General features: G+C 47.7%; 2 protein-coding genes across 5 annotated transcripts; one reads left to right on the plus strand and one right to left on the minus strand.

Moving 5' to 3' along the window:
- Positions 1-476: 476 nt before the first annotated feature.
- On the plus strand, positions 477-15,681 carry SART3 (spliceosome associated factor 3, U4/U6 recycling protein). The gene is made up of 19 exons (XM_032705513.1): positions 477-673; positions 1,585-1,711; positions 2,538-2,642; positions 2,958-3,142; positions 4,072-4,177; positions 5,057-5,181; positions 5,633-5,788; positions 6,584-6,722; positions 7,103-7,210; positions 7,658-7,735; positions 7,946-8,004; positions 8,798-8,907; positions 9,166-9,278; positions 9,718-9,794; positions 10,180-10,345; positions 11,050-11,498; positions 11,987-12,139; positions 13,263-13,441; positions 14,315-15,681. The coding sequence occupies exons 1-19, from the start codon at positions 506-508 to the stop codon at positions 14,493-14,495; spliced, it is 2,784 nt and encodes a 927-aa protein (XP_032561404.1). The 5' UTR covers positions 477-505; the 3' UTR covers positions 14,496-15,681.
- On the minus strand, positions 15,678-20,826 carry FICD (FIC domain protein adenylyltransferase). 4 transcript variants are annotated; one of them, XR_004360122.1, is made up of 3 exons: positions 19,849-20,446; positions 17,239-18,393; positions 15,678-15,814 (listed from the first exon to the last, which is right to left on the minus strand). XR_004360122.1 is itself a non-coding variant. In XM_032705516.1 (3 exons), exons 2-3 carry the CDS (start codon positions 20,132-20,134, stop codon positions 17,318-17,320), a joined length of 1,362 nt encoding a protein of 453 aa, XP_032561407.1. In that variant the 5' UTR covers positions 20,135-20,184; positions 20,812-20,826; the 3' UTR covers positions 15,678-17,317. The 4 variants fall into 4 exon arrangements, 3 of the variants coding, with proteins under 3 accessions (XP_032561407.1, XP_032561406.1, XP_032561405.1); XM_032705516.1 differs by adding an exon at positions 20,812-20,826 and having other exon boundaries at positions 15,678-18,393; positions 19,849-20,184; XM_032705515.1 differs by adding an exon at positions 20,632-20,759 and having other exon boundaries at positions 15,678-18,393; positions 19,849-20,184.
- Positions 20,827-23,486: the final 2,660 nt, after the last annotated feature.

The raw sequence follows: 23,486 nt of genomic DNA on the forward strand, positions 1-23,486 counted from the left end.
CCCGGCCGCCGGCCGCCTGGCTCTCACCGCGACCCCGGGTTCGCTGCGCAGACCGAGCGAGCGTTGGAGGCCGCTCGCGGGAAGGGCCTCACGCTGCTTCTTAAACGATCAATAAGTAAATAAACGATGGAAGCGCTGTTTCTGTCGCGACAGGCGTTTTGTCGCGATACCCGGCGCGTATGCTAGACGCGCCGGCCACACTCAATATGGCGGCCGAGCCGCACCGCGCACGCCGCGGACCCTCCCAGAGGCCCCATGAGGGCCGCGCAGCGGGGTGCCCGCAGCATTGCCTGAGCCACACTCCGGAATACAAGGGGTCGCGCCGCCGCTCCGCTCAGCACAGCTCGGTCTCGCTGCCTGGCCGAGCGCGGGACGGTGCGAGTGGAGCATCACCGCTCTCCCCGTCCTGTTCGGGTGGCGGCTGCGCGGCACGGCGGGACGGGCAGCGCTGGGGCAGCCGCGGCGGCCGGCGGAGCGCGGCGGCCGGCGAGCGGAGCTGCATAAGATGGCGGCGGCGGGAGCTGAGGCGGCGGCCGAGGAGGAGAAGCGGCTGCCGGAGGGAGACCCCGAGTCGGGCGGAGACTCGGATGACGAGGGGGACTCCGACTCCTCCGGCGACGGCGAGGATGAGGAGAAGGAGAACGAGGCTGAGATTCAGCGGCTGGAGGAGCAGGTGGGCCCGGCGGGCAGCGGGTGTGGCGGGAACGGAGGATAAGCCACGACTGTGCCTGTACTTTGATGCTGGGAAGTGTCAAGATGTGGATTTCCGTGGTCCTTGCGTGTCTCGTCCAACTCGGGATATTCCGTAGTTTTAAGACGCGAGTGTTTGGAGTCTGAAGTGAAAACTGAGTGTTTGGGGTGGTTTTTTGCGAGGGAAATCAGCGAGTGGAGCCCCAAGTGCGCCGCTTGTACTCATTGAGATAGCTCAGCCGCCTGTGGGGGGGCTTCATTGCCTTTGAAGAAATTAAAGCACGTTTTTCTCTGTGAGCAGCGACAGGACCCGAGAAAACCTCTGGAGCTGTGTCAGGGGAGGGTTAGGTTGGATCTCAGGAGAAGGTTCTTCCCCAGAGGGTGGTTGGGCACTGAACAGGCGCCCCAGGGCACTGGTCACGGCCCCAAGGCTGCCTGAGCTCAAGGAGCTTTTGGACAACGCTCTCAGAGACAGGGTGGGATTGTTGGGGTGTCCTGGGCAGGGCCAGGAATCGGCCTGGGATGATCCTCGTGGTCCCTTCCAGCTCAGGATATTCTATGAGTTGACTCTTAAAAAAAGACTCTTCATTCAGGTGCGTTGTGCAGCTGGAATCTGTCGTGCTCCTGCTGCATTGGGATTTATGAGCAGTAACCCTGGGAGCTTAGAGCCATGAGCTGAGCACTAAGCTTAACTTAAAGCTCTTTTAAACCTGAAAGTGTTTTTTAAAAATGTCTCTGCGTGACCTGGAAACACCTTACGAACAAGGGTGAAGTTTGTTGCAACTCCGTTGCCTTGGCTCCGTGAACACATGAGGAGATTATGATTTATTTTCTGCTTTCTTCGTGTCCGTCGCTCAGCAGTGGTTTTAGAATTGATTTTTATCGTTTTTTAAGCTGTCCATCAATGCCTTTGACTACAACTGTCACTTGGATCTGATCAAGCTGCTCCGTCAGGAGGGAGAGCTGGTGAAGCTCCGCAGAGCTCGGCAGAAGATGAGCGAACTCTTCCCCCTCACTGAAGGTACTGAGCATCCTCTGCTCCTGTTACAGCCCCCACAAGGGAAGCTTCACCTGTGGAAAAATTGCTGGTTCAGTGGTGAAACAGCATGTTCGTGCCAGGTTTAAGCACCCTCAGGCAGGGAGTGTGACCCAGATCCCAGCAAACTCCTGCTGAAAGTGACATTTCACAGATGGGCAGCAAAAATATTCCTTGTTGGTGGAAGCTGTGGGCAGCCCTGGAAATGGGTATCTCCTTTTTATTCATAACACACAGACAGTGTAAGTACTGCAGAGGCTGCTCTGCCAGTGGGATTTTGGTCTTGGAAAGGGAAGCCCTGGCACAAGTTGTCCAGAGAAGCTGTGGCTGCCCTATCCCTGGAAGTGCCCAAGACCAGGTTGGACAGGGCTTGGAGCAACCTGGGATAGTGGAAGGTGTCCCTGCCCATGACAGGGGGTGCAACTGGATGATCTCTAAGGTCCCTTTACATCCAAGCCATTCCATGATTCCATGTTTCCTTCTGTGTCTGTGGAATCTTGCAGCCTCCAAAGCCATTTACTGTCACAAGTGTGAGGACAGGTTGGTTCCAGGTACATCCTGATCCTCTGCCCAAGGTGCTGATAAATTGCAACTTCTCCCTTAGTAGAAAGGTGCTTGTTTAGTTTAAAAAATCTCCATCCAACTTTAATTTTAAATTAATTATGAATAGTCATGGAAGTTAAAATTCCTCTCTTTGCCTTGGCCCTCTGCCCGATTTTAACTCTATTCCTAAAAACTCTAATAAACACCAAGTGGATGTAACTTGTTATTTCTGAACAGTGGTGATGTGTTCCAAATCTTTTCCTTTTAGAAATCTGGCTGGACTGGCTGAAGGATGAGATAAAAATGGCTTCGGAGAGCCACGAGCGAGAGAAGGTCTATGAGCTGTTTGAACGAGCTGTCAAGGATTACATCTGTAAGTCCTTAATAAATGCTGTAAAATGTCTTGTGTTACATCCAGATTTGGCTTTTTTTTATAGAGAAGTCTTTTCCTTCTGTTATAATGCAGAAATTGGATTGACATTTCAAGTTAATTTCTGAAACATTCGTGTGAAGCGATGCAGCATAAATTCAATATTTTAACTTTACTGGATAAACAAAAAAAAGAAAATAAAGAGAACTGTCATATGTTGATCTATATATTTGCAGCAAATAAGGTGTAAGGGAAGCAGAGTTGACTTGATCTCCTCAAAAATAACGAAACCCAGGCATGTATTTGTCCTTTGTTCAGGTCCTGAAATCTGGTTGGAATATGCCCAATATTCCATTGGAGGCATCGGTCAGGAAGGAGGGATCGAGAAGGTGCGGTCGATCTTTGAGAGGGCGCTGACTGCAGTGGGGCTGCACGTGACCAAGGGCACAGCTCTGTGGGAAGCATACAGGGAATTCGAGAATGCCATCCTGGAAACAGCACAGGTGAGGCCATTCCCCAGGGCTCTCATCCCAGACAAGCTGTGGAGCAGCTCCTGGAGTCACCTCGGGCTGTCTCCTCTGAGAAAAGGGCCTTTTCAGCTCTAAAAACTGGCCCTTTGCTCTGAGAAAGCCATTCTGTGTATTTGGTTGATAAATTAGTGGATTTGTGCTTAAATAAAATCATAAAATCTCAAATCCACGAGCAAAGTTTCCCACTGCTGATTGAATTGCCAAGAAAAGCTTTAAATTGAGGAACTCCATTATCAAACAATATTCTTGCCAGTGACTGTTTCTGCACGGAGTCAATCTTGTTTAAGTTTCTAGACTGTTCTCTACTTCACCTTTTAACTCATCCATTATTCCACACTGTTTGTGCCTTGTGGATGAGGGTATTTTATCCCTGGAAAGTACAGTTTGACATCTGCAAAATATACTTTTACGAGGTGGCCAGAATGTGAATATTTCTTTTTATTTTTATAGTTAGCTACATAGGAGATGGAAGTTAAAGATGTCCCTGCTCATGGTGGGGTGGGAACTATTTCATTTTAAAGGTCCTTTCCTACCCCATTCTCCGAAATGCCCTAACAAAGGAGTAACAGGAGAATGCCCTTTCATTCCCAAACACAATCAAAGCTGGAAGTTCCAAATCATCTCTCCACACCCCAGGGATTTACTGAAACCTCTTTGGTGGTTTGTGAAGCAGCACAGTCACTTGTTCTCCTTGATCATTTCCCTGTGCCTGTGTCAGCTTTCAGTCAGGAATGCTTTTCCCATTGACCCAGTGGAGCGATCTCCAAGTTTTAGCTTTCCCAGCAGTGAAATGCGAGTTGGCCGTGTGTGTCCACTTGGATCTCGGCTCCCCCAGCTCATAAACAACCCCCCATCGTGTCCTTCAGCTTGGAGCTGATTGAATTCCCTCCTTTTGTTGGTAGCCAGCCCCTGGCAGTGTTCCATCCCCGGAGCAGCAGCAGGTGCTGTGCAGCCAGCTCGAGAAGATCCACACGCTGTTCCGGCGCCAGCTGGGGATCCCACTGCTGGGTAAGAGCCGGAGGGAGGGAGGGAAGAGCTGGGATACACTGACCCAGCCATTGGGTTCTTTTGGTAGAGCCACACAAGCTGCAGCTGGAACTCTTGTGTTCCCTTTAATCAATGCCATTTGCCTTGTGAGTGAGGCACAGATCCTTTTGGATCAGGAATATTCTCATTTATTGACACTTGGGTTATGTGATTGCTCAGAGCTTTTTAAAGTGCAGGTGATGAGCACAAAATGTGACCACTAGAAACAAGGAATTTGCCTCATGAATGAGGCACAAATCCCTTTGGACCAGAAATATTTGTATTTATTTAAACCTAGTGTATCTGGTTGCTCAGAGCATAATTTGAGGCTATTTAAAGTGCAAGGGATGAGCACGAAACGGGACCATTAGAAATGAGGAATTCAGCTGTGATTGCTGCATAAAAACCTTGGTAGGGAGTATCTCTGACAGCTGGATTGTTGGAATTCTCCCTTGTCTAGTTCCTATTTTAAACTCCTGAGTCCCTTTTCGTGCTGCTTTGCTCACAAGAGAAAGTCAAACGTAGTTCTTTGACTTCATTTCCATATAGAGAGACTTTGTTTTCTTAAATTTTCTTTAAAGCTGTGGGGAAAATTTTGCCCCTTTGGTTTTCTAATTCCAAATGAGCAGGTTTGATATAACTTGCCCTGAGTTTGCTGTAGGATACTGTTTAAGGTGAGGTGCCTGAACCCTTGAAGTGTGCAGTAGTGTGATAGATCCCAAAAGGGGATAAGTAAATATTTATTATAAATATTATATAAATAACAATAGGAATATGTGCTAGAGCCAAAGATAGGTTGAAATCTGATTTTTTTAGTCCTATAAGTGCATTATTAATGAAGTTTCATGTCTGTTCTCATAGACATGGAGGCTTCATATGCTGAATATGAGGAGTGGTCCGAAGAGCCAATTCCAGAAACAACAATCAAAAATTACAAAAAAGCTCTACAGCAACTGGAGAAGTGCAAACCCTATGAAGAGGCACTGGTAATGCTGTCACTTGTATCTTGCTTTAAAACTAAGAGTGAATTGCTTTGGGGTGACTTATTTTTTCCCAAATTTATTAGTTTCTAATCCCAGAGATAAAGCAGCTGAGTGTTGCTGGGGGACTTGTTGAACTGTGAGCAATGGGGAGCAGAAGAAGCCTCACAACTGGGATACTGGAAATTATTGAATCTATTGAGTGTGTCAGGCCACCCTAAGGTGCACATGAGTGTTCCAGCTGTTTTTTCCAGCATTGAGGAATAACAAGTAGGGATCTGAGTGGTTTCAGAGCAGGGTGGTGTTCAGAGGTGTGTGAAAATCAAAAGCTGCTGATGTTTAGAGGCAAGTTTCTTATGTGAAATTTTGCATGAGACCTGCTCTGGGGAACAGCTGAACTGTTTGAATTGTGTTTTATTTAAGAGTTTAATGTTTTGTCTCCTTGTTTGTTTCCCAGCTGGGTGCTGAAACACCAAAGCTGGCAGAATACCAGGCTTACATTGATTTTGAAATGAAAGCAGGTGATCCAGCTCGCATTCAGTTAATCTACGAGAGAGCCTTGGCTGAGAACTGCCTTGTCCCAGATCTCTGGGCACGTTACAACCAGTATTTGGTAAGGAAATAAACCTAAAAATAAGGAAAATGTGTGCAGTTTTATTTCCATGGTTTGTTGTTTTTTAATCTCAGTGACGGACAAACAGCCAGTAAGTTCTACTTCAGTCCTGCCCTTTAGTCTTTAAATCCTCCAGAAATTGATTTTCCCCCTCACCTTTGCTTTCCTCCTGTTTTTAGACGTGTTTTTATTGATCAGGTGAGCATTTGAACACTTCTTTCCTTGAGCTGTGTATTTTCTCTGCAGAATTAAATGTTTTGGCCATTGAGCTCCAGCTGCACTGAAGTAAACCCAGCTGTTCAGCCCGTGTTTCCATGGGGTTGGTTAGTGCAGTCTGAAACCAATCCTGAGCTCCAGAGGCAGGACAGAAGGTGGCTGGATTAAGGGATCAGGGTGACTCCCTGCAGGAGGCTCATCCAGGCCCAGTTGCTCCGTCATCTCCTTATCTTCCCAGTTGGAGACAGCAGGTTGCAGGTGGAACAGCACCTGCATCAGTAGGCTGCATGTGATCCTTTCTTCTCCTCTTACATTCCAGTTGGGAATTTAAAATAAGCATTATCTCACTGGCAGAAAACACCTCACTGGTTTGGTAGTTCCAATTTGTGTTGCTCATTTGAAGGTGTTCCCTGGCTTTTTGGGAATATAGAATTTGAAACACCCAGCTCAGCTTTTTAAATACAAAATGAAAGTGCCTTTTTTTTTTTTTCCAAGTGCTGGCTCTTTATAAGCTGGGATTTGGCTCAGATGGTCTCTCTGGCTGACAGGAACTTGAACTTTGTTGTGTGATTCTTCCAGGACCGGCAGCTCAAAGTGAAGGAGTTGGTTTTATCCGCCCACGACCGCGCCGTCAGGAACTGCCCCTGGACAGTTGGGCTGTGGATTAGGTACCTCCTGGCCATGGAGAGGCACAGGGTGGATCACAGCATCATTTCTGGTAAAGAAAGGCCATCTCAGCAAAAATTCTTTACAGTTCTGCCCTCTGAATAACCTGTGGCAAGTGGGACTTGCAGGATTTGTTTCCACCTGCTGCAGTCTCAGAGCCGCTGCCACGTACAGAGGTGCTTCTAGGGCTGCTTTTGGTGAGCAGCTGCAGCTCTGAGCAAGCAATGAACAACTTGGAATGAACATTCCTGAATTAAACTGGCTTTAAATCCACTTCTTAAACCAATTTACCTTGTAGAATTTCTTGTCTTCTCTGGTTTTCCCAGAAACCAGTGGTATATGTGTATATATTTATTGTACTATGACTGCAGTTTGCTAATTTTGACAATGAAAAGTAATTGGGTTTGGGTTTTCTCCCCTGCTTTCTTTCAGAAATGTTTGAAAAAGCTCTGAATGCAGGTTTTATCCAGGCAACAGACTATGTAGAGATCTGGCAGGCATATCTGGATTACCTGAGAAGAAGAGTGGATTTTACACAAGGTCTGTACGATAAATGTGGGAATAAGTATTTAAACTGTTTTCTATGTACTTCTCTGAAACAGTGGTATTACTGTTTGTTTGTTTTTTTTTTAAAATAACAGTATTTTCATCTTTCACAGAATTTACTTTCTGGCCAGTTAGTATCTATAAAACATATGAATTTAATTGGTTTAAAGCAGCTCCTTGCTGGCAGAGTAGATTATGCTGTTGCAAATCTGCCCTGCCTTGTATTTTTGATACCTAATGGTTTTTTATTATGCATGTAGTGAGTTTTTGTTAGTGAGTAATAAATTTAAGTAATAATAGCTGTAAGAAGAAGAAGTAATAAATTTAATCTCCACCACTAACTCATGAAATCATTGTGGGTGTTAAGGAAAATGTTTTAGTGGATGAGAAATTGAAATTAATTATTATTTTAAGGTAATTTTTTCTTTTTTTTCCCTAAAGACTCAAGTAAAGAGCTGGAGGAGCTGCGCTCTGCCTTTGCACGTGCTGTGGAGTACTTGAAACAAGAAGTAGAAGAGAGTGAGTTAAATCATCCAATATGTTGTTTTCTCTTGTTCAGAATAATTTTTGTAAGGCCAGTTCTCCACACAATGTTTAACTTGTCTTCAAGGGTCTTGAGCATCTTAAGAAAGCTCCAGATAAGCATTTCAAATCCATGGAGAACTTGTTTAATAAACACTTTATTTTCAAGAGCCAAGTACAACAAACAGTCTTTGTTTTTATTCCTAGGATTCAGTGAAAGTGGAGATCCATCCTGCACCATCATGCAGAACTGGGCAAGAGTTGAGGTGAAGCTTCTCTCTGCTGTATTTAAATTACTGAACTCGATAAAATTGATTGTTTTAACATTCCAGCCAAGTAGAAAATTCCTTTTCTACTTTGGAATTTTGTCTGGGTTGCTTCAATGAGTAAATGTGCTGGTGCAGTCACTACAAGTGGATGTTTTATTTTCCTTCCTTCGCCGTGGGCTCTTAGGATTTGGGATCAGTCGTGTTACCTGTGTGCTGTAATTTCTCTGGGCACAGGGCATGGGATGGGTTGCCAAAGTGTTGACCATTGGAATCCTCTGAACGATGTGGGCCTGAAGCTGAATTAATTATTTCATGCCCAGTTAGGGAGAGAGAAAATAAGTACATCCAGGTGTGGTTCAGGTTATACTAAAGCAGTTCTAAGTCACCTGTCTGGTGTATTGATAGACCTCCACAGTCAGATCAGGTGAATCCAGCTTGGGTTTCCTAAGCCATTTACCCTCTTCCTAAACACAAAGCAAGCTCTCAGTCTGGGAGAAAAGCTGAAGTGCTCTATTAGGTACATTCATCAATAACAAAAGGAAAAATTCAGAAGCAACTATCAAATATTTTTTTATAATGACAAAAAAGAAATATATGTGGCAGCCAGAACCAAGGCAGATGTTTGAGGTGGGCAGGGAAGTATTATTAAGGAGTAGAATTGATCTAAGGGTATATCTTCCTGGGTCTGTCTGCATCACCTGTGGTCTTCCCTTGGTTTGGGTGCTGGGATTTAATGGTGTTGAACAAATGATCCTAAATGATGTTGGGTATTTTGGGTGCTCTGTTCCAGGCCCGCCTGTGTAACAACATGCAGAAAGCCAGAGAGCTCTGGGACAACATTATGACTAAAGGAAATGCCAAATATGCAAACATGTGGCTGGAGTACTATAACCTGGAAAGGTAAGAGCTTGGCTGGGGGGAGAGTTAATTCCCTTTTAATTTCCTCATCTGTGTGAGACAAAGCTTAGCTTAGCACAGGTTTGCTTCTTTTGGGTTTGGAGGTTCTTGGAGCAGCTCTGCTGTGTATTCCAGGAGTGCTACAGCACCAGTGTGAAATGGGAGCTGCTGGGGAAGGAGGGGGAAGGTTTTCATGGGTGTAGTAGCTGTGTTGTGGCCCTGCTGTGAGGTTTGGCCCCTCAGTGCCCTCCCCTCCTGCAGAGCCCACGGGGACACCCAGCACTGCAGGAAGGCCCTGCACCGCGCCGTGCAGTGCACCAGCGACTACCCCGAGCACGTCTGCGAGGTGCTGCTCACCCTGGAGAGGATTGAAGGTAATTAATTGGCTCAGAGAAGGGTAATTAATTGCCTGCTCCTCACCTCATCTTACCCAGCCTGGTTAATGTGTGATGACACAGAGTGAATTTTGATCCGGTGGTTTTGTGTTCACTTTCCTTTCACTGCTGTCCTGTACACTCACAGCTCTGTCTTCTTTCCTTCTCTTCTGGCCTGATTTGGAGACTACTAAAATTACTGGATTTTTCCATACCCTTTTGGAGTATCATAGTCTAAATGAGGGGTTTCTGCTCTGCTTGGCTCCTGTTTTTATTTTCTTTGAAGCTACTCGTTCTAGTTAAAATTTTCACGTGTAAAGGTTAATATTAAGAGCAAGTTCCATGAAGTCAATCACTCCTATTTTTCCAGAATTGTATTTTTTAATTATGAGAGAGCTAAATATGAGACTTCTAAAATTATTTTCACTTTATTCATCAGGAACACTGGAAGACTGGGATGCAGCTGTTCAAAAAACAGAGAACAGATTAGCTCGAGTTAATGAACAAAGAGCAAAGGTCAGAACTTTGTGAGCTACCAAAACAGTTTATACACCCTAATTAAGATCATGCTCGTCTGAATGTCAGATTTCTCTTGTTACTTCCCAGCCTGACTTGTCTTAAAGCCTCAGAACTATTGATTTTTTGTTTAAAACTATGGTTAACAACCTCTCTTGATGCTTTTCATCTTTCCCCTTTTGACCCTTGGGTGGATACAAGAGTGCTGTGCACTCCAGGAAAGCTGGGAGAGCAAATAACTGAGATGTGCTTTAAATGATGTTCCCATTAGTGCTGTGGTTAATGTAGCTCAGGAGAAAACCCTCTGGGCCCAGTGCTCCAGAAAATGCTCTGCCATCTGCAGTCACTGGAAAAAAATTAATAAATAAACCTTACCTCTTTTTAGGCTGCTGAGAAAGAAGCTGCTCTGGCAAAGCAGGAGGAGGAGAAAGCTGAGCAACGAAAACAGGCTCGGGCAGAAAAGAAAGCTTCCAAAAAGGCTAAAAAAGCCAGGATTGGAGACAAGCGCAAGGCAGACGATGAGGATGAGGGGGAATGGGGGCAGGAAGAAGGTAAAAATAAAATAAAATTAAAATCTCAGACCTCTGGCAACAGGGTTATTTTGTATTAGAGGCAGATGAGGAATTGCCATTGCTCGAGTCTTCAGAGCTGCTGTGCTTTCAGGGCTTCTCTCTCCTGGCAGGTCTTTGTTGTGGTAATGAAATGAAAGCAAAGCTAAATGGTTTTTAACCAACAGAAATACATGTTTTTAAGAATTCTAGAGTTTTCTAGGCTTTTCTTATTTTGAAGAAATATTTTTTTCTTTTTTTTTCTTTTTTTTTAAAGTCATTTTTCTGACTCATCATATGACGCCAAGCCATGTGTGTAAATTGGGTTATTCACTATTGCAGCAGGCTCTAGGAAGTTGATAACAGAAGACTTTAATAGGTTGCAGCCCTTGGGAGTTTTGGGAGCTTTTAGATTTTCTTTTTTAAAAAAAAAAACCCATTAGACAAAACAAAAGAACATGAATCAGCAACTGTCAGTTGTAACTGACTGACAAAAGGAACAAATATTCCTGTTGCTTTCATCTAAAGCTGTCTTGGTTGAATAATCTGTCGTTGTTATTTAAAACCTTTTTATTTTGTGTTTTTTGTGAAACCACAAATACAATTACATTTCCAAGCTGCACAGTGGGAATGGAGGACGTATTAGTTTCAACAGTGAATGAAATGAGGTAATTTTTTCTAATAAGGTTTTTAATTTCATTATTTAGAGCTACCCAGCAAGAGGCACAGGGGAGAGGGTGATGGTGTGCTTCCTGAGGAAGACATGGAAGTGGAGACTGGGCTGTTTGGGAGAAGTGCCCCTGCAAAGCCAGATGGGCCAGCAAACCCCAAGGAAAGGGCATCGACCAGTCGGAAGGACATCCCCAAAGTGTTCCATGACAGCAGCAAGGATAAAGTCACTGTGTTTGTCAGCAACCTTGCCTACACCATGGCTGAGCCTGAGGCAAAGCTGAGGGAGCTCTTTGGGAGCTGTGGGGAGGTGGCAGAGATCAGACCAGTGTTCAGCAACAAGGGCACCTTCCGGGGCTACTGCTACGTGCAGTTCAAGGAGGAGGAATCTGCTCTGCAGGCCCTGGGCCTGGATCGCACGGCTGTGGAGGGAAGGCCCATGTTCGTGTCCCCGTGTGTGGACAAGAACAAGAATCCAGACTTTAAGGTAAAGTTTTACTGGCTCAGGTTGCACGGTGGGTCTGCAGAGAGGAGCTGCTGGAGCGTGTTGTGTCCAGAGTACTCACGTCCCATGAGCTCGTGTTATGCTACTTTGGAATGGTCAAACTGATTTTTTGGGGATTTCTTGCATCTTCCCTTACTTTGCCATAAACAAGGACTGGCATCAATTTATTCAAGACTGGTAGAAATCTGCTAATTTGGATAGTTGTGGATCCCTTCCCACTGAGGATATTCTAGGATTATCTGTGACCATCCTCATTGTGAAGGAGACAGGGATGTTTAGAAGCATTTACTTGCAAGTCCTTGGAGTATCCCTATGTTTATATGGAAATATCTTCCAAGATGCCACTTGTGACTTTAAGGTGGTTTTGGATCACACAGATATCAAGTACTCTGATAACTTTTAGGGGATGTAAGATTGAAATCTGTGGAGTCTTGACTGGTTTATAACTAACATCCTTTTTGTTTCTCCAGGTTTTCAGGTATAGCACTACCCTGGAGAAACACAAGCTGTTTATATCTGGTTTGCCATTTTCCTGCACTAAGGAAGAGCTGGAAGAGGTGTGTAAAGCGCATGGGAATGTGAAAGACATTCGGCTGGTCACCAACAGAGCTGGAAAACCCAAGGTAGGCATCCTTAATACACTCTTATTTTCAAGAAATCCTTCAAAAAGAAGCTCGTTGTGAAGTTTGGATACCAAAAGTTGGTTTTATTAAGTTGCCAGTGTGGCTTTGCATTAAAACTTGGGGAAATGCTTGGATTTATACAGCCCAGGGTGTCTGTGCTGATAACTAACTAAAGAGGGAAAGTGGAATTTTTTCAAAATACTTAAATGGCACAAGAAAAATGGGATGGAGGGGAAGACGTTTGCAGCACTTTCAGTACAGTACAGACAGGTATTTGCAAGTCTGCAAAGGATTTGTTTTTAGAGTAACTGAGTAGATGGGGTTCACCTGCTGCAACCAATTCCCATCCTCCCTTTCCTCTGTTCCTGGAGGCTTTTGTTCCCAACATCTGCTGCAGTAAGAGATTTGCCAGTGAGAAATGAGCCACCTCTCTCTCACAGGGCTCATTATTTCCATCCTGGAATAAATGACTCCTTGTTAAATAAGGGATTCTAAACCAGCTGCTGCTCTGCCAAAATTCTACCTGACACCTGGGCCGTGTCTGTGGTGGGCCCTGCTCACAGGTGCCATCCTGGGGGTGCTGTGCATGTATTAAATTGGATTTTCTGACCCTTGGCACCATCTCAGGGGCGGTTCCTGTTTCATTCACACCTTGTAACGAGTGCTCTCATGTACCCCAAGTCTTGCCATCCGTGTTCTGAGCTTAGTTTGAGCTGGGATTGGGGCTAAACCACACATAAATGTACTTAGGGAATGTTATGTAAAGCCTGATGTATTTCCTGTGAAACTGGATAATCTGAAAATGCAGCTTAAGGGCTTGAATGTCATTTGAAAACATAACAGCAGTGAGAGGTGATGCCTCCCAGCCAGTATCCCTCATTATATTTCATTATATTTATTTTAATAGGATTTCTTTTTTTTTTTTTTTTCCTTCCACAAATTAGGGCATCATGAATGAGAGTGAAGAAATTCAGGTTGTAAAAAGAATTCTTTTTAGAAGACTACTGGTACTCTGAGCCACGTTTAGCTTTGCTTTCTGTATGATTTCCTTCCAGTTGGCCAAATGACTTGTGAAATACTGGAGATACAGAAGCACTAAAACTAATTTCTTTTCCTCATTTAGGGCCTGGCCTATGTGGAATATGAAAATGAAGCCCAGGCCTCCCAGGCTGTGCTGAAGATGGATGGTCTGACAGTGAAGGACCACGTGATCAAGGTGATGATCAGCAACCCCCCCCTGCGGAAGCTGCCCGAGGCTGGAAGGGCCTCCACATTCCCAGCTCCTCGACAGGTTTATGGAGCGTAAGTGTGAGGGAGGAGGGGGCTGCTGGCACTGCTGGGAAAGGAAATGCTGGGTTTCTTGTACACTAAAATTTAGGAATCTCATCTGGAATGTGTACCTTAAGGGGGCTTAGAAGAAGGAGGAAGAGGGACTTTTTATATAGGCAGCTACTAACAGGACAAGGGGGGAAATGTTTTCACACTGCCAGAGGGCAGGTTTAGATGGGGTATTAAGAAAGAATTCTTCTCTGTGAGGGTGGTAAGGCCCTGGCACAGGTTGCCCAGGGAAGCTGTGGCTGCCTCATCCCTGAAAGTGTTCAAGGACGGGACTTGGAGCAACCTGGGATAGTGGAAGGCGTCCCTGCCCATGGCAGGGTTTGGAACTGGGTGATCTTCAAGGCCCCTTCCAACCCAAACCGTAATTGGGTTTTATGAATATGAGAGAATGTTTAAAAGGTGCTGAACCGTAAAAAAAATGGGTTGTTGGATCGATGAGGAAAAGATTTTTCCTCTTTATCAACAGAAACAGGTCTGTAGTGATCAGAGTATCAGGCATTGGCACCTGATCCCTCATAACCTCCACATCCTCTCGTTCTGGAGAACCAGCCATTGCTCAGAGTGAGCATTCAGGCTGCTCTTTCATTTTTTGGAGTGTTCCTGCGTTGTAGGTGCCCTGTGGATAAACAGAGCTTCAACTTCTGGGGGCTGTCAGGCAGTTGTTCGCCAGAACTCGGGTCTGTGTTTCAAAGCCACCCATTGAAACCTTTGCACTGCTTATTCCTGAAACAAATGACAGGAATAACATTTAAATGAGAGCTCCTCATAATGAACAAAATCTTTGTTGTTTCTCCAAGTTAAAAGAGTGTGTTTAAATGGGATTTTTTTGCCCTCTAGGCGAGGCAAGGGAAGGACACAGCTGTCCATGATGCCCCGAGCGTTACAGCGTCAGAGCAACCCCATGGCCAAGGCTGAGAATGGGATGGTCCAGAACTCACCAGCAACTTCATCTGAGCCCCCTGCAGAGCCTAAAAAGATGTCCAATGCTGATTTTGCCAAGATGCTACTGAAAAAGTGAGCAAAAAGTCTGCAATCAGCAGGTCTGGTACAATGTGAAATGCCTTTATGGAAGCCATGTTGTGTCCTTATGCTGGCAAGGAGAGAAAGCCTGTCACAATCATGGAAATGCTGTTCTGGACTGCTGCATTCATGGGATCAGTGTAGGATGGCACAAATCCAGGTAGTTTTCCTCTAAAGAGCAAAGAGTTATACTTTTGTTCTGGTAAAATGGTGTTCTATGATTCCTCATATTGAGGGTAACGAGGGGGGCAATATTTCCTGTCCAGCTTGGATGCCATGTGGAGTTTTTTTGAGTACTTTCCAACTATTTCTCTTTCATTAACGAATGAGATGCAATGTGAGACCCTTGGCAAGCCCCACTGGTCAGCTCAGATTGTGACTGCAGACATTCTCTCTGGCAACAAGCCCATTTTCCACCCAACCCCACGCACGCAGGGACAGTCATCTCCTTCCATGCAGAGTCCAATGGCAGATGCTCCAACTTCACCACAATGGCCTATTTTAGTATTGGGAGAGTTTCTATACATATGTGTGTATATGTAGATACCCAGATATACATATATATGTATTCAGTTCACGTTCTGTTCCAGTTGACCTGTTTTTTTATATGGTGTATTTGTAAAAGACATTCAGATGATTATTTTTAAGTGTCATGAACTAATCTTTAGATCTGGTAGTTTTTGTTTCCCATAAAGTTGTTTGTGCTGTTGCTGAGGACCATATTTTTTGGTTGGTTTTGTTAGCTAGCTCATGTGTCTTTTGCAGGTGGTTTCTGTATGGTTTTGTACAAATGTGAAGTGCAAGCTGACGTTTCTTGGTTTATTAAACTCAAGTTCTCAAAGGTTTTCTATACATACTGTTGCTTTTGTTTAAATGTGGGTGTTGGAACTGCACTTATCCTCTGGCAGCTGGGTAGTGGTGATGTACCTCACCTCAGGTGTGCTCAGATAGTGTCACTCCTACCTTTAAGCAGCTCATTCCATCTGCTCTGAATATCCTGAAATCAATAATCACCTCAGACTTTCCAAGAATGTGGGATGATCTTGGGTAGAAATATTCCTGCTTGTCAACTCCTATTCTGGAAGTCACCACATGCAGGGGTGGATGTGAGGGGGGGACCCCAGTACCAAGTTCACTTGTACCACACAAACACTGCTGCAAATAAACACTATTTTCTGTGCTGATTTCACTTGGCTTTACTTTGAAATGATGAGTCTGGTCATGATGTCACAGGGCTGAGGGAGCCAAGATCTGCACCATGGGCCTTCCTCCTCCACAGCCACTTCATTCACTGCAGCAAAGTGTTCTGAGAACAACCTATTCCAAACAAAGACTTTAATATTAAAATAGTTTATTAATCTGTTACTAAAATAACATTTTTCACCCCCCCAGAGCTCTAAAGTGCAGATTTTATTCATACTCGGGTTGCATTACAAAAATAAGCACATTTTGTAAGGACAGAACACCCTTCCTCAGGTATTGTTTGCTTTTCCTGGACAGCAGTGACCAGAGAACTCTCCCGGTCTCATCCTGCTTTTTGCTTGTATAAAACATGTCCTAAGTCCCTGGCAGGTAAGAGAGAGTTAAAAGGGAAGAAAATTAACCCTGGCCTGGGACGGTCTAACAGCTTTTGTAAAGGAGTTAAGCTTAACAGCACCCTAAAAGGGGATTTTAAATGGAATTTCTCTGAACTTGGAGGTGGTGGGATCAATGCTGCTGTTACACACCTGGCAGTTGGGGGGAAGGAGCTATTCTGGGGGTGCTTTTATCTTAAAAAAAACAAAGATAAAAGTGATTCTTTGAACTGCTCAGCAGTTTCGAGGTACTGCACCAACTGCCACTGCAGCAGAGAGAGGCCTCGAGTGATTCTTGCCCCATTTATTGCAGTAATAATGTGACCTAATGATTAATTGTGAAAGTTCCCTTATGTAGACTAAAGAAACTGAAGGCTTTGGCAAACTTTCTACACACGTTCTCACCAAACTGGCACAGCTCCTGTCTAACAACCTTTTCTGCCCACAGCTTTGCAGACACAAGCTCCTTTAGACCCTGAACTGAAATGTCTGAGGACAGTTGTGCTTTCCCAGGGCTCCTGCTTGCTGAGGTGAGGCCTGGGAGCACCAGGGAGTCCTTCCCCCTGCAGTGAGTAAGTCAGAGCATTTCTCCTCCTGTTCCACTCCCACCACCTGTAATCCTACACCGAATACTTCCCACTTGTACAAAACTGGCCCCAGGAAAGGCAGCTGAAAGTAAACATGCAAAGTGCTACAGAAATGGGAGGGGAGAGGTGGCTTTGAAGTAGAGTTCAGCCTCCTTCCTGCTCAATACCTGTGTGACTGACAGGAAAGTGTCTGATGGACACAGCTGGGAGAGTGGTGTTCCTCCAGGGATGTGTTTTGGGGTGGTTTTGAACAGGGATGAGGTAACACAAAAATAACTCAGTTTAGACTTTGCCAAGCAGCTTCTTGCCAAGGTCAGACATTGCAGTAACTGCCTGGGTGAAGGGTTGTGATTGAAGCAGCTCCTCAAAGCTTAACTTTAAGGAGAAATTAAATCCTAGTTCATCTTTTTGAGCCTCTCTGCCACCTCTCCCCATCTCCTTCCAGTAGCACAAGCAACTTCTAGTGCACAGCCATCATCAACAGGTCACGTTCCATCTCAGCATAACGTATATAAATAAATTATATTAATTTAATCCGATGTAAGACACTTTAAATAAAGGAAATGCTAAAGAGTGACACCTCCTGTCCAGTTATTCCCAGCAGGAACACTGAGTGGCTTGGAGTTCTGCTCTCCCATGGGTTCACCGGCTCCTGAGTGTCAAGTCTTGACGGGGATGGTCTGTTCGCACCCGGCAGTGGTTCCCCCCGCCTCAGGCAGGCCCACGGAGTACTCAGTGGTAGCGATGAGCAGCATGTCCAGGGTGGTCTCGGTGCACTTGGCAATGAAGCGGATGAAGGGCCTCACGTCGCCCTCGTTGGCCACCTCCAGGACGTGGTAGTACTCCGCGCGCTGCTCCTTGCGGATGGTGATGGGCGGGTACCCCGCCTGCATCAGGATCAGGTTCATCAGCAGCCGCGAGGTCCGGCCATTGCCATCCACGAAGGGGTGGATGTAAACCAGCTTGTAGTGGGCCAGGGCAGCGAACTCCACGGGGTGCAGCCCCATGGCGTCCTCCGAGTTCATCCACTGCACCAGCTCCCGCATCTGCTTCTCCACGTCGCGCGGGTGGGGCGGGATGTGGTGCCCCACGAAGACCTGTGTGGTGCGGAACCGCCCGGCCTCCACGGGGTCGGCGTAGCCCAGCACGCGCCGGTGGATCTCCAGGATGTCGGCGATGGTGACGGAGCCGATCCGCGACACCAGCGTGGTGTTGACGTACTTGAGGGCCGCGTGCATCCCGATCACCTCGTTCTGCTCCACCAGGCTCTTCCCCGGCACTGCGTACCTGGTCTCGATGATGTGCCGGATCTCGGAGAGTGTCAGCGTGTTCCCCTCGATGGCCACCGTGTGGTAGATGTGGTGGTAGTAGGACTCCTCCATGACACGGCGCAGGGCGGAGTTGCCCTTGGGGATGGCCATCACCTTCTTCACCTTGCTGTCGATGATGCTGAAGTACCTCTGGTCGATCTCCTCCACCAGCGGCAGCGTCCGGCCCCGGTTGCTCAGGGCCTTCTCGTTGTGGGGGGAGATGGTCAGTGCCTTGGAGTACAGGTAGTCGGCCTGGAGGATGTCTTTCTCCTCTTCGGAAAAGATCCCAAACTCGTTCAGGGCGTCCACGTAATCCGGGTCCATTTTGAGGGCATACAGGAAGAGCTTGTGGGCCTTCTCCCGCTTCCCCTGGCGCTTCATTTCCAGGGCTTGGTTCAGAGCTGCCCTGGCTTCCAACTTCACTTCTGGAACACAACAAAAATGGTTAGAGAACAGGGTGCGGGTTTGACTGAAAACTGATCTGGACTGAAAACTTCTAGAGATCTGGACTCCATGATCCTTGTGAGTCCCTTCCAACTCAGGATATTCCGTGATTCTATGATTATCACTCTTCACTGATATAAAAGTTAAACAAAACCAGCCTCTAAGAACTGGAACAGAACTTGTGTTCCAGTCTTTGCTAGGCTACAATCACAGAGGTTTATGCCACGTTTCCAGGCCGAGCACGAGGCAGCAGAGCCATTCCTGGCAGGACGTGTGGTGAGGCAGGACCTGTGAGCAGCTGGCTCAAGGTGGCCAAAGGTGTGTAGCCATGCCAGCCAAACTCACTGTGGCCACCAAACTGCTTCATGTGGGAGGACACAATGTGTCAAATACATTCCTCTTGGCATTATTTTAGGTGAAATTCTAACACATTGTTGTGTTGGCTGCTACCAGCACTTCTGTTTGTTCACTGAGCTATCTAACATTTTCCCAGCAGTAAGAGCTTTACTATAAACAAAGATAAAGTGCTGGAATCGTAATTCCTTTGCGTGTTTTCCAAATTAACATCCTGGCTGATAAAGGCCATGACCGCAGCCTGTTGTTGCCTGAAAGGCAGTTTCATGCCAGCCAGGATTTCAGGATTAACGCTGGATATCCCAGATTCCTGTGTATTAAAACACCTCTCTGTGTTCTGGTTACCTCCACAGGACTTACTAGTACTGAAAACATGAGGAAAAACCTCAGAGAGACAGAGTGGCAAGGAGGGAACGCTGGCACAGGGCCCTGGAATGCAGTCATGGAGCTGCTGAGGGCCTGCTCCACCTCGGGGGCATTTCCAGCTGGTGTTCACTGCAGGTGGCAGTGAGAGCTCCTTACCATCATGTGCTCCAGGAGAAGGCCAGGTAGGTGATGAGACCTCCAGGTTGGGATTGTTTTATACAACAACTCACAGAATAGCTGGGGTGGGAAGGGACCTCTGGAGATCATCCAGTCCAACCCCCAGCCCAGGCAGGGTCACCTGGAGCAGGTGACACAGGGACGTGTCCAGGTGGATTTGGAATGTTTCCAGAGAGGGAGACTTCTCACCCTCCCTGGACAGCTGTTCTAGGGCTCTGCCACCCTCCATGGCAAGGAGTTCTTCCTCATGTTGAGGTAGAACTTGTGTTTTAGTTTATGGCCATTGCTCCTCATCCTGTCACTGGCAGCACTGAACAGAGTTGGGCACCATCCTCTGAGATATTTGTATGGATTGATGGGATCCTCTCTCAGTCCTCTCTTCTCCAGACTAACCAGGCCCAGCTCCCCAGTCTCTCTTCACTACAGAGATGCTCCAAACCCCTCATCACTATGGCCTCCCCTGGACACTCTAGCAGCTCCTTGTCTCCCTTGTACTGAGAAGCTCCTCTGTCCCCCTGCACCCCCCAGGACCCCCTTACCTGGGGAGGCTTTTCCCTTGAGCACCAGCAGCTCCAGCCCCCGGGAGGTGACACTCAGCTCCGTGCTCTGTCCCGTGATCCTGGGCATTCCTGAGGGGCCCAGTTTGCTCCTCAGGAAGGAGATCCCCCTGAGCAGGGCGTGGCACTGGTTCTCCACGGCAGCGAGGGGGAGCAGCAGCATCACCAGGGAGCTGAGGAGCAGCACCAGCACGGCCGCCCAGCGCACCCGCACCCACAGGGTCACCCACTGCAGCTCCGGGTCCGTCGCCATCGCCACGAGGTTCATCCTGCCTCCAGCACGGCCACCGGGAGCATCTCCCTTCCCACCGCTCCCACCTGGGAACACACACAGCTTCAGCCAGCGCTCCGTGTCACTGGGAAGGGTTGATGTGAGCACACGTGCTCGGGGCTTGTGACAGCTATGGGGGGGTTGGTTGTCCCAGGAATCTCCATCCCTTTCCCTGCCACCCCACGGCACATCAGGGCAGTTCCCAGCAGAGCACGAATCCATGTGGAATCCTCTGTGCGTTACTGTGACAGCAGCAGCAGGAGGAGACAGGGATGCCCGGGAGCAGGGTGGGCTCGGGGCTCTGCAGGGATCAAGGAGCTTCCCCCATGTCCCCCGGCGCCTCAGGCCAGAGGCTCCACGGCTCTCCCTCCGCCGACCCCCAGGTCCCCCCATCCTCCAGTTCCCCTCCAGCACCGCTCCCACCCCCGGGGCTCCCTCCCCCTCCTAAACCCCCTCATCCCCGGTTTCCCTAAGCCCGGGACCCCCAGTCCCACCCGGCACTTCAGCCCTCTCCTGTCCGGGATCCCCCGGGTCCTCCCTGCCCGGGACACCCGCTGCTGCCCCGGCCGGGTCCCTTCAGATTCCCCGCGGGTCCTCCCTGCCTGGGACCCTAGTCCTGCCCCGTCCCTCCCCTACCCAGGGTCCCCCCATATCCCCCCTTGTCCCCCCGTCACCTCCGCCGCCCCCGCCGCGCCCGGTCCCGGCTACAGCGGCCCCGCCCACACAAGCACCGCCCCCGCGCTCTCCCATTGGCTGAGCCGCCCCCTCGCTCCGTTTCCATTGGCTCTCGCAGCGGACGCTCCTCCCCTCCCCTTCCTGTAGCGTCTTCCGGGTGGCGCCGCACCCCGGGCGCGGGAGAGGTTCGTGGAGGGCGGTGACTGGTGAGAGTGCACGTCAATCATATGCAGAGCAGCCAATAACAAAGAAGGCTGGGGAGAGGGCGGACACTTACGCCATATAAGGGCAAGGCGTCCCCGTTGCTACGCGACGAGTGCGTGGGGAGAGCTGATTATTCCCATGTTTGTTTCCATGGAAAAACGCCTTTTTTTCTGCTGGATACAGAGTTGTTGTCACCCATTCCAGGCCTTTCTGGTAAAATAATTCTTAATTCTGGCCTTAAGAGTGTCAGTAGCACCGTAACTTGGTGCTCCGCACCCACGGGAGACCATGAATAGGGAGAGACTGGAGACCAGGAATGGGGAGAGATTGGACAAAAACTGAAGGAAAACAGAATATTTTAAGGAATTGCAGGTAACTCCCCCAGATTTCGGCATCTAGCAAAGTCATAAGGCAGTTTTCTACCAGATGCTCACACAGCACATCATCACCAATAGGGAAAAATAACCTGGTTTGTCAGAAATAAATTGGGGCAATTTGAACTGTATTTCAGAGGAGGCTGAGGGGAGACTCATCAGGGTCTGCAGCTTCTCAGGGACAGGGTGGGACTGTTGTGGTGTCCTGGGCGGGGCCAGGAGTTGGACTGGATGATCCCTGTGGGTCCCTTCCAACTCAGGATATTCCATGAAGCTAAACCTTTCAGAGGATGTTGTTTCCATGGTCTCTTTGCCTGGTGCACTTCCAACGATGAGGACAAGCTACCTTTGAGTCCAAATAATCAAGGAACACTCTGCCCGTGCTCAGGTAAGAGCCCAGAGGTGGGAATGCTGTCCCAAAGCATGGCTGCTGCCCATGCACAGCCTCCTGATCCATGTGCTTCTCTTACTCCATTCTGCTTCCTCTGCACATGGAGTCTTCCAGAGAAATCTTCCTTTCCATGCTCAATTTCAGTGGGAAAGGCAGGATCCCTCTCTGGGAGCTGGGGCTCTCTCAGATGTTCACTGATTTTACCGGGACTGACAAAAGCAGCTGGATGGACTCGGCTCAACCAACATCCCAAACACAGCCTGACAGCACCTCAGCTCTGAGATCTCCACAGCAAATGGAGCCCAGGGCCATCCCTGCAGCACTGAATTCCTGCCAATTCCAACCATTCTGAGCCTGCCAGAGCCTGGAAGTGCTGGGAGGGAACTTTGGGGATAATCAGCATTTCAAGGATGAGCAAATCTCTCTTTGCTCCCAGAGGAAGCGTCGTGTGTTTTCCTCAGGCACCTAAACACAATTAGGGAATAATTATGGAGCTGTTGATGTGTTTTCCTGTCAAAAAGGGGGAGAAACACATTTAGAACCTGTTCCCCAATTAAATCTGATCCAACAGAATGGAACAACAGGGATAGCCAGGAGTGCCTGGTGTCTCATCCTGGCTTTGATGCCTCTTTGGTACCCTTGGAATGGTCCAGGCTGAGGTAGAAGCCAATCCCTTGGGAATGCCGATGGCACTGTGAATCCTTGGCATTTCCACAGCTTTTCTTAGCATGGATCCAGGCCAGCTCAAGGGATTCCATAGCCAGCACATCCTACACCAGAGTTATTTTTGATTTTATCAGGGACAGGGAAGGGAGATCCCAACGGCAGGAAGGAGAAGGGCTGTGAAACGCTGAATCTGCAGCCTGGATTGTCCCACTGGGTCACATGGATGCACCAAAGGGATTCCATCTGGAGCCTGAACCTCCAAGGGGAATTTGCATTGGAAGCAGCATTCCAGAGGGATGCTGGAAGTGTTACCATGGGAGAAAGTGTGTAAGAGCCTGAGTTTTATCCCCAATATCTGATGCCGAATCCGGTGGATTTTGGAGCAGCCGGCAGATGGCACTGACTCATCTCCTGCTCCATGGAAACATCCCAGCGGGATGCAGCCTCTCCAGGACCTTTCCACCTTCTGCCTTTAGAGGCACCGATCACGGAAAACATATTTGAAGGTTGAGTAAGGCTCTGGCTGCCTCCTGGAACTGTTTGTACTGGGATAAAAATCGCCTTTCTGTGCTCAGGAGGTTCCTGGGATCTGGTGCTGATGAGATGGAACAGCGGACACGGAGCTCGTGCTTCCCAAAGCTTGTCCTGTGCCGTGGCTGTTGGGCTGATCCTCGGGATAATCTTCCCTGGCATAAATTTGGAAGATGTGATAAGGCAGATACATCAATGTTGTTTCTTTCTGGCTTAAAGGGGAAAAAAATAATTAATTTTTTGCAAAAGGGAGGATATTTCCCCCTTTCCAGCCTCCGGTTTAGCTGAGGCTCTGAAGGTGGAGAGCTGCAGGCCCAGCATCCCTGGGAATTTTTCCATGCTGGGGGTCTTTTTTGTCTCCCCTTGCTTGGATTTCATTCCTTTTATTTCCTGCATTTGGGAAGTATCTTGCCCTTGAGCTGCTGGGTTAAACCGAGACCATGGAATATCCCTTGGGAAAGGCTCCTGGCCTGTAGGAGGGTCTTGTCATCAGGAGAAGCAACTGGAT

The sequence above is a fragment of the Chiroxiphia lanceolata genome, chromosome 18, assembly GCF_009829145.1.
Source record: "Chiroxiphia lanceolata isolate bChiLan1 chromosome 18, bChiLan1.pri, whole genome shotgun sequence".
Lineage (NCBI taxonomy): Eukaryota > Metazoa > Chordata > Aves > Passeriformes > Pipridae > Chiroxiphia > Chiroxiphia lanceolata.